At 36.1% G+C, this 10,917-nt stretch overlaps 1 protein-coding gene across 2 annotated transcripts in view; it reads right to left on the bottom strand.

Moving 5' to 3' along the window:
- LOC114195318 (uncharacterized) overlaps positions 1–10,609 on the bottom strand; it is a 29,026-nt gene extending 18,417 nt beyond the window's left edge. The window contains exons 1-12 of one of the 2 annotated variants that reach the window (XM_085665816.1): positions 10,429–10,609; positions 10,297–10,352; positions 10,117–10,216; positions 9,905–10,012; positions 9,360–9,476; positions 3,830–3,980; positions 3,015–3,259; positions 2,630–2,821; positions 2,025–2,092; positions 1,841–1,958; positions 707–790; positions 25–120 (exon numbers count right to left, since the gene is read on the bottom strand). In XM_085665816.1, coding sequence (XP_085521942.1) covers positions 25–120; positions 707–790; positions 1,841–1,958; positions 2,025–2,092; positions 2,630–2,821; positions 3,015–3,259; positions 3,830–3,980; positions 9,360–9,476; positions 9,905–10,012; positions 10,117–10,216; positions 10,297–10,352; positions 10,429–10,464 — 1,371 coding nt within the window. In that variant the 5' untranslated portion in view covers positions 10,465–10,609. Of the gene's footprint in view, positions 1–24; positions 121–706; positions 791–1,840; positions 1,959–2,024; positions 2,102–2,629; positions 2,822–3,014; positions 3,260–3,829; positions 3,981–9,359; positions 9,477–9,904; positions 10,013–10,116; positions 10,217–10,296; positions 10,353–10,428 lie in introns of both variants that reach the window. The other variant, XM_028085738.2, reaches the window with a different exon arrangement.
- Positions 10,610–10,917: the final 308 nt, after the last annotated feature.

Raw genomic sequence — 10,917 nt, forward strand, 5'->3', positions numbered from 1 at the left:
TGAAAAGAACTGAAATTTAAACACCTTTTCCTGTATTTGAAAAAGCAATTCAATATTTTCTTCTGTTATGATACTTGGAGGCTTGTCATGCTTGGATTCTGGGATTGTTGCTAATATGAGCTGAAATGTACACATTTTAAAATATGATTTACTACAGATAGAATAATCGTTGGAAATAAGAAAGAAATGTAATAAAAAAGTGAAGAGGAAACTATGGTTGATTTCATATTTAAAAAAACAATTACTTACTTAAAGGGTGAAATTAGAAAAAATTGTAGACACCAAAAGAGTAGTTAAAAAGGAAATCCCCTTTATTAATGTTATAAATTATAAATTATTGTTTACGTACACTATATATCTTATCATTTATTTGATATTTTCTTGAAACTAACATAAAACTAAGACTAAAACAGAAAACAAATCAAATTCAAACAGCTTTAAATGGAATTGGATTGGATTTAAATTTAAACTACACCAAATACATGATGAACTACAAAAACCAAAGCAATTGGTTTGGATTGGATATTTTATCTCTTCAAAAGTTCAAAACTTATCCAATTGAACCCGCAACCACTCTTACAAATGAGCAGACACGCTAGATAATACATTCACAATAAGAGGCAGCTTAATTTTGGTAACTAGATTGCATGCACCGAATTACAAGACCAAAAAGAAAAAGTAAAACAAATTATAAGCAAACCGAAACCTGTTCAATTCGATAGAATGGAGCAAGATGACTATCAAAAAAGTCTTTCTCTTCAGCTGCCTTACTCCCAGGACCAACCCATAACTGCAGCACAAAGAAGAAAGCAAGGCCAATACTCTTCAAGTTCAAGAAGAAAATAAGTTTCACGAGCATATATATTCATCTGAAACTTATCCGTAGCACCACTTTTTAAAACTTCTTACCTTTATATAGTGACTCTAGATTAAGCACTATAAAATATTTTGAAGTATGCTGAGGAGGAAGGACTAAAGAAAACCTATTCTTAAAGAGGCAGTGAGAGCAAGTAACACGTTCAGAAAATAAATGTCCTTCATCAATTAAAAGAACAAAAAAACAAGCACAAAATTTCAATGAAATATCACAAATTCTTAAAAATTCAGGAATTAAAGCCCAGATATTGACTGCTATGTTATCCATAAAGTGCAGGCAGAAAGAAAGGTTGTTTACATCACATCAACCTCTGGATGGTTTTTTTTTTTTTGTTTAGACCACTTTTTTGTTGTACTATAATCCTTTACAAAAATATTTTCCATCACATTATTTATCAGTAAAGGTTTGCAGAGTAAAACAATTTTAATTGGCTTAAGCTGTTATGCAAATGTGCTTAACAAAACAAACCAGAAACCAACACACCGGAATCTAATGGCAAGAATGCAACAATTAGAAGAAAGACGGTTATTTATGATACAGATGAATTACAGCAGAAAGATGATTCTACTGCTACTGACAATGTCCTACAGAAAGCTACTTAATTTCCTCCAAAATTACCTATTTAATAACTACCTACCCATCTTTCATTTCTCTCTCTGCCACCAAGTCATCCCCTCCAATTTCCCTTATATTACTCCTAGTTTAGACTCTCCGAATTTTATACCTATGCAAATTGCTGGACTATCTGCCTATTAGAACCCAAAATATGGTTTCAGGTCATAAACCTTAACATTTAACAATGTGTTCCAACAGGTCATCCAAACATGTATAGGGGGAGATTAGAAAATATCAAACCAAAATATTATTTGTCAGGCAGGAAATAGATAAACAATTTGTGCATATGGAAGTTACAGAAACAAATCCAAAATTGTAGACTGTATGCTACAGCTGTAAATATGGTACCTTCTCAGGCCGGGTCTCCACCTCAAAACGAAGCAGACCCAAACAAAGCAAAACAACAATTGCCAAAGAGGAACAAAGCACAATTGTGGGTTTTTTAGCAGCCCATCTTCCATATGTCCTGGATGCAAAACAAAACAAAGTTTATGTGATTATAAACCTAACAAGAACTACCAGAACCACTGACCTGTAAAAGCTAGATAGGCATCCTTGAACAAAAGAAAATTGCACCACATTCTGCCCTTGAGGATCTATCTGTTGCTCCTTTTATTTGCAAAGACAAAATCAACAATATCACAATGAGTAATGAGTAAAACTGCTCATTATAGAAGTGCAATAAATGATTTAACTCTTCACATGTAGAATTGGTGTGATTGTTATCAAAAACAATTCTTTACAAAACTCTTTGGATAACCACACAGTTTTCATTTTTCTTTCTCATATCAAGAGTCTTGGTGACTCTCTTTGTTAAATTGGAGATATTCAATCTCTTCTAAAGAACACTTTGATTCTATTCTTGGAGATCTTCCTCAAGATTCTATTACCATTAAAGAAGTTGAGGGTTTAATTCTTGCACAAGAATTCCTCATTATCTATGTTTCAATGTAAACCCAGTATGCTCTTGCATGAATTGATATCTAGACTGTTAAAGTATAAAAATCATTCTTTTCACTTCAATTAACAAATAGCTTTTACAACAGTTGGTTTCCGCAATAATAATAACAACAATTAAAATCTTCATTTCGAATTCCAAAATGGATGGGCCAATACCAAACAAGCTTTTGCACATACCTCTGCGTGATGATTTCCATCCTTTGGGAGGTGAGAAAAACTACTCCCTTCATCAACCCTGTCATTCAACAACGGTTCCACGCTAGATTCAGGTCTCCCCCTTCCTCTTCTCCTCTGCAGTAATGCCCACCCAAACAACACAAAAACCAATACAATGTACAAGATGGCCAATGAAAAATCCACACACCTGACCTGTAGGTATCATTATACAAAAACCAATTTCACAACATGCATCAAAGATAAACGACAGCTTTTCAGTAGACAACTAAATGTTGCACAAGATCAGTGAGGCAATAATTTGGAGAGAAAGAAAAGGCAGAACTTATTCAGTCATAAAGCAAGTGAAAATTAATCATAGAAAAGGTTATGCATCTACTGTTTCAACCTTTAAAGACCCAATTCTAATGGTGCAGGGATCTTTGCTGGGTGGAGAAGGTTCAGGATCCGCGCAAACAGATGAAGAAGGACAATCACCACAAGAGCAACCCAGTGAAGTGTCATTACATGAATATACAGATGCATTCATAGGTTTCATTGGAGATGGATCAAAAGTGGCTGTCTTAAAAAGTATAGAATAAGGAGAACCAGGAAATCCAGGAGGAACTTTCTGACCAAGAAATTCAAACCACTCTGGCAATGATAATCAGACACAATACACATTAGCAGAAGAAGAGCAAGTATAATACATTCCCAAATTGAGATAAAGGGAAAAGGAAATATTCAATGGTAACAAAAAAACAAAAATATCAGAAGCAGCAACAAAGTGCCAAAATATGAATAAGAAAAAAATGTCCACATCTACATGGGAGGATGTTTTGTGTGTTGGCTAAACCTGTATAACTCCAGTCTACCATGGTACTACAGACATGGCAAAAATATGTCTACATCTACATAGGATGATCTTTTGTGTATCTTTTTCATGGCTAAACCTGTATAACGGCAGTCTAACTCAGTACAACAGACATGGCAAAAATATGTCCACAACTAGATAGGATGATCCTTTGCTAACATAACTTCGATTTCCAATTTTCCCATTTATTGATGTGCAAAACTAAAGATCCATTCCCAAATTAAAGACACATTCACAATTAACATACGAATACAAGATGGGGGAGTTGTTCTAATTAGGACGGTAATACCACTTCATAACAGAGTTCATAAATTCCCTAAAATAAATCTCCCTATATTTTAATGGATCACCTTCAAAATTGCTAGCTCCAGCTCCAACAAAATCTATGGCCCTTGTATTCATTGTCCCAAACTTTACATCCTTACATGACTCATATAGACCTTCGCCAAAAGTTTCAGTTACATAGAAATCAATGCCATCCACAGTCATATTACCATTAACCTGAAATGAACACAGGATGGTCGATATCAATTTATAGTTTAGTGTAATTACAAGACTAAACCACAAAAAAAATCTATTACTATATAATATAACAAAATGTTGAGTCAAAAGAAAATATTTTGTCAGGTTAAAAGAAGATATAGTAACCCCAAATCCTGAATGACCCTGTTAGAGCACAAATTCTTGGCAAGGAAAGACTTCCCACTTCCCTCCCTTCTTGAAGTCTTCTATATTTTCCAAGGTGAGGTTTCTCATCGAATTGTCATGATGAATGACCTCCACTACAAGAGCTGTCATGTTCTTTGAAAAGGCTTCCAAACTGAGATCTCAAACCCTGGGAATACAACACTCAACTCAAAAGGGAAGGAGGAATGTTGTTGCTCTCATTGTAAGAAATTTGGTTAGACCAATGAGACTTGCTTCAAGTCACTTGGAAAGGAGAAAGTTCTAATTCATTTGGCAGAACTAAAAGGTACCCTCTTCAATTGAAAAAGGAATGTGTGCACTAGGTGTTGAAATTGAACCTCTAAAACTCACGGATTTTATCAGTAACCCATCTTCTAGTACTTGCTCTCTAACAATGATTGGTGAGAATCTCAATTCCTATTTTATTGTTTCTGAAATTGTATGTAAGGAATCTGTTGGCAAAAGCAAATACAAGTCTAAATGCTGAAGCAAGATTTTGATGATGATAAAAGAAGCTTGAAAGCCATCTGGAAGTCAATATGAAGAACATGCGTTGTTATGTTTAAAACTATTTTGTAAAGTATAATTAGAATAGTTAGAATCAATATGCAAAAAGCAAATTCTGGTATTTCTCGAAAAATCAAAGTGATAATCGATTATCACTTAGGATAATCGATTATCCTGAGCTGAGTTAATTTTTTCAGGAAAACACTGGAATAATCGATTATCACCTCTGATAATCGATTATCTGTTCAAAAATTTGTTTTTCAGAAAACACACTGCAATAATCGATTATCATTATCCTGGTCAGTTGGACGCGACTGTTCAGTTTTTGACCTAATTTCTGGAACCTCTATTTAAGGAACATCATAGTTACTTCTCACTTACCTTTTTGAGAAACTAGAGTGCCAGTGTTGTGACTGCAAAGAAAGTTCTCTGAGTGTTCTCAAAAGAAGCTTTGAAAAACTTAGTGTGGGTAGAGCGATAACTTTTTCTGAGAGGTGTTCTAGGAGATTGAGTGCTGCTGCTGTTACTAGGAAAGCTAAGGTCAAGGTTTTCTGTGTGATTCAGAGAAAGGTGTTCATCTCTTGTGTGTTCAAGAGAGGTGTTTTCTTTCCTTACTCTTTTTACTATCTGATTGTAAATCTGTTATTTGTTAGTGATTTAGTTAAATCTCGTTTTTGAGAGATTAATAACTGGACGTAGGGTTTTTTGATCCGAACCAGTATAAATACTTGTGTTCAATCTTCTTCTCTATCTCTTTATTTCATCTGTTATTGTGTTTAAAGAAATTAATATTTGATTTAATCGATAAATTTTGGAAAAATTTTAAAGTATTAATTTTATTACTTAAAACCAATTCACCCCCCTCTTGGTTTTTGTCCAAACGCTTAAACATTCCGCTGCGCGATACCAACAATTGGTATCAGAGCTTGCTTTGATAGTTATTCAAATTTTTTCAAAAATGGTGGGACAAAATCAAACTTTTGCTGAGAGTGCATCTATCAACAGACCTCCTTTATTTACTGGTGAAAATTATCCTTTCTGGAAAGTTAGGATGCAAATTTTTCTAGAATCTGTTGATAGAGGTATTTGGGATGTTGTGTTAAATGATCCATTTGTTCCTGTTGATATTGTAAATGATGTGCAGGAACCAAAGTCATTCTCGCAATGGACAACAGACGAAAATAGACGAGCCCAGTATGATGTAAAAGCTAGAAATATAATTTTATCTACTTTAACCCTAGATGAGTTTTACAGGATCTCAGTCTGCACCAGTGCACAAGATATGTGGGAAATATTGCGTGTGACCCATGAAGGAACAGACGATGTGAAAAGGGCACGCAAGAACTCCTTGATCCAAGAATACGAAATGTTTCGGATGCAACAAGGAGAAACTATCTACGATGTGCAGAAACGATTCACACACATCGTCAATCATCTCAGAGGTCTAGGTAAAACTTTTGACACTGGTGAATTAAATATAAAAAATCTTAAATCCTTGAACAGGACTTGGCAGCCGAAGGTGACAACCATCACGGAGTCACAAAATCTTGCAACAATGACGATGGCGGCCCTATTTGAAAAGCTGAGAGTGCATGAACTTGAACTGGGTACACTAAATGAAGAAGAAGATATTGGAAGAAAGAAGAACATTGCCTTCAAAACTGAAGTGGTTAAAGGCAAAATGCAAAAGGAATAAATTTCATCTGCTTCAAGGAGTTTTCCGCAATTTTGTTTGCCTCAGTGGTGTTATGAGATTGTTCATCAGAGACATTTACACCTTTGTACTCACAAATACGAGAGATTAGCAAGGAATACGAGAGTGGATATTGAGGCAATCTCTTGGCTTTGAGCATTGTGTCAAGAATGATGTTTGGCCAATGGATAGGAATGTGATTGAGCATAACATAGATGATCATGAGATCTGCTTCACTGCACTATTCGTGATTTGTACCACGTGGACATAAAATCCAGACAATAAGATAGTGAAGTAGACGCTCATCAACTTTGAGAGGTCCTGCTAGCAATTGTCGGCCTATTTCTTGATCTGGTCTTCGCATAAAGGATCTATAGGCGAATATTCTGTTGAATCGTTCAATGCCAGCAGTGAGGATTGAAGATGTGCCATCATGAACGAGAAATTGAGCAACATTTTCCCAAATATCATCATCCAGAATGATGTCGAAGCCTTTCACTTTTGTAAACCCACTCCATCTCTGAATTTGTAGTTGAAGTAGAAGGCTCGTACCAAATCGGGATAGTAGGTGCCTTGCATCTCTGTGAAGAATTTGACCCCTTGTTCAGCAAGAAAAGCAGGAATTGTGAAACATCAATTGACAAACCATTGAGATTTGATGAATTTCGGAGTGATAAGGGGCATGTCTTTCCACAATATGATGAATTCAGATCTTCTATCTTCATTTGAAATCCAACCTTCAATGGAGGCAGTCCTAGGTGCAGTTGAGGGTTGAGGAGCACGAGATGCAGTTCTTCTGCGGGTAGGAATCTTCCTACAAGAAGGTTCAGCCATTGTTGAAGTGAAGGAGAAGGAAACTTTGAGAGTTTTTTTTTTTTTTTTGAGAAAATGAGTTTCTTTGAAGGTGAGAAAAGAGTGTACTAGCGACCAAAATGGCTGATATTTGATAATCGATTATTACATGTCGTTGGACCAAATAATTTCAAAAACTAGCCGTTGTAACGGCTAGATTTGCATTAAAATACATGTATATGGTCGTTGGAGACATTCCTCTATAAATATCAGCCATTTTGGTCGCTGGTACACTCTTTTCTCATCTTCAAAGAAACTCTCATTTTCTCAAAAAAAAAAAATCTCAAAGCTTCCTTCTCCTTCACTTCAACAATGGCTGAACCTTCTCGTAGGAAGATTCCTACCCGCAGAAGAACTGCATCTCGTGCTCCTCAACCCTCAACTGCACCTAGGACTGCCTCCATTGAAGGTTGGATTTCAGATGAAGATAGAAGATCTGAATTCATCACATTGTGGAAAGACAAGCCCCATCTCACTCCGAAATTCATCAAATCTCAATGGTTTGTCAATCGACGTTTCACAATTCCTGCTTTTCTTGCTGAACAAGGGGTCAAATTCTTCACAGAGATGCAAGGCACCTACTATCCCGATTTGGTACGAGCCTTCTACTTCAACTACAAATTCAGAGATGGAGTGGGTTTTACAAAAGTGAAAGGCTTCGACATCATTCTGGATGATGATATTTGGGAAAATGTTGCTCAATTTCCCATTCATGATGGCACATCTTCAATCCTCACTACTGGCATTGAACGATTCAACAGAATATTCGCCTATAGATCCTTTATGCGAAGACCGGATCAAGAAATAGGCCGACAATTGCTAGCAGGACCTCTCAAAGTTGATGAGCGGCTACTTCACTATCTTATTGTCTGGATTTTATGTCCACGTGGTACAAATCACGCACAGTGCAGTGAAGCAGATCTCATAATCATCTATTCTATGTTCAATCACATTCCTATCCATTGGCCAAGGATCATTCTTGACACAATGCTCAAAGCCAAGAGATTGCCTTAATATCCACTCCCGTATTCCTTGCTAATCTCTCGTATTTGTGAGTACAAAGGTGTAAATGTCTCTGATGAACAATCTCATAACACCACTGAGGCAAACAAAATTGCGGAAAACTCCTTGAAGCAGATGAAATTTATTCCTTTTGGGAATACTTACATTCACAAGGATGATATGCCTCCCTCAGACCATGAAGAAGAAGAAAATCCTCCCACTGCTCCTATTCCCCCTGTTGACACAAATATTGGAGCATCCAGTGGTGTTGGTGGCTCATCCTCTTCTTTAGAGGATCACATTTTAAACCTAAACCAAAGACTTGAAGAATTCTTTCTCCTCTCCACTCACCGACATGAAGAAGTCACTGGCATAATTAGAAGACTGGATTCTAGGATTTCTAATTTAGAACATTTTAAAGAAGTCACTGGCTTAATTCTAGGACTAAATTCACCCCCCTCTTGGTTTTTGTCCAAACGCTTAAACATTCCGCTGCGCGATACCAACAGAATCTTGGGCTTTAGATTCTTGTATGCAAATAAAATAATTTGGTTGGGTGGTATTATTACTAAAGCATGTTCATGAAATATTTGTTTCTCTCTTCTTTAAAAAATAAATAGCAAAAGTCTTAGCCCATTAGGTGAGATCCGCTAAATGGATCACACAATGCTATTCAGTTTGATTAAAGACCAAATCTTCATTGATATCATTGACCACTAGATCCCTTCCTCTAAATGACTTCCTCCAATGTCTTTAGCCTCCCTTCTCCCCATTATAAAACCATGCAATCCACTCTCCTCACTAATGTCTCCTATGGTCTTATTTCTTGTGCCCAAACCATTTGTTCCCAATTAAAAGATAAAAATATAACAACGTTGTACCTTATGCAAACAAGAAAGTTTTGGGTTAGTAAAAAGAAGGAAAATCACACCAGCAATACAATGGCAAATTATTGCGGTATTCAAAAATCATACACCTTTTTGTACATACCTAAAGACCAGCACAACCACGAAAGTGCACAAGTTAACATACTAGTTATTTATAAAACATTCTCGTAACCAAAAAAGTGCCATCCGAAAATATAAAATATCAAGAAAACAGTGTTACTGCAAAACAAGTTCGGAAAAGGAAAGCCTGACCTCTAAAATAGAAGTCACATTGATGAATAAACTCTGATTAGGAGAGCAAGAAAGTTCACAAAAAAGATTTAGGAAATTCCTCAAGCATGATGGACAGCCCACTAAAATTGGTACCGCCTGCAATATACAATACATTTATGTTACTGCATTATAAACACAAACAAAATTCAGATAAGGGTTGCTTGGTGAATATATCACGTCAGCGAGATGATTAATGAGAGTAGTAAGAGAATATTAATAAAGTAATTAGACATAAACTGTGCACATCCTCCCTCGTCTCCTCTATATTATCCCTGCATATTAGATAAGATTTTAAGATAAGCTGGACTAAATAAATAAAAGAAGCAATTTATCATAAGCGGAAAGAGCAGTTTCCGACACGAACAGGCGATATCACAACCTCATATTTAGCCAAGAGCAAGCTAACGTAACCGGCCACAGCCAAAATCACTAAGCACATGCATCTCTTGTATTTCACATTTAACCAAGAAAACGAGTTACACACATAAAACCAGAGGCTGCGATAGCAGAGAAAGATAACTTGCCTGTTGAACTTGGACTCTTAGTGTGTCAAACTGATCCGCCGTACAGCAAACATTTCCCGTAATAGTGGGACACAAACTTTGAATTTTGGCAGACAGCAGGTCGTCAGGCTGGAGTTAGAAACCAAAGCAGCAGAAAGCGGTTAAATCAAAGAATGGTGAAGGTGGTGGGGCATGGGCATCATCAAGAAGTAAATAACAGATGAACGAATTACCTTGACTGAAGGAGAACCATAGGGACAGTTGAGAGCCTTCCCATCACTGCGTTGACCGCATATATCATACATTGCGCAGTATTCTTCAGAATGTTTAGCCCTAAGAGAAATTAAATGATTATTACAAATTACTGGTTTGGAAAATGTGAAGATCATCTCCAAAAGTATATTTAGTCATACCTATACGTTTCATGCTGTGACGCTGCAGAGAGCGAAGGCGAAGATAGCAAGAATACCTACGTAGTTATGGCAGCGTGGTCAAAGTTCAAGTCAACGAAGCGATCGATGAAATAGAGAGAAATAAATTCTTGCCTGTAACAGAAAAGCAACGGAGAAGATGATATCCATTGTCGTTCAGTGGAGATTGCAAAGAAAGGTAACGCAGAAGAATATCACTCGATGATCCTCCCACTACTCAGTAATACTCACGCGCGGGACACGAGTCCTGCGTGCCTTCGTTTCTTAATGTCTTCTTTCTTGCCTCTTCCTCTAAACGGAACCTACAAGGCCAGTTATTCTATGTGGGCCCTTTTTTTCCACCAATATCTTTCTCAACAAAAATCGTCTTGTATTCTTTCTTTACAACTTCTTTTTTAACGTATTTTAATTTATTTTATTTATTACAGAATTATACAATAAATTTCGAATCATATATTTAAATATTTTTTTATATAAAAGTAAATTATCGCTAAACTCAATATAAAAAAGTTTAAAAGTTAAATTTGTTTCATTTTATTTACAATTGATTATAAATCCAAAAGCAATTTTTTATGCTGTGGAAAACAAAAACATAAAGAAGAA

Source organism: Vigna unguiculata, chromosome 8 (assembly GCF_037176805.1).
Source record: "Vigna unguiculata cultivar grain cowpea cultivar isolate G323 ecotype 2 chromosome 8, ASM3717680v1, whole genome shotgun sequence".
In the NCBI taxonomy this organism is placed as follows: Eukaryota; Viridiplantae; Streptophyta; class Magnoliopsida; order Fabales; family Fabaceae; genus Vigna; species Vigna unguiculata.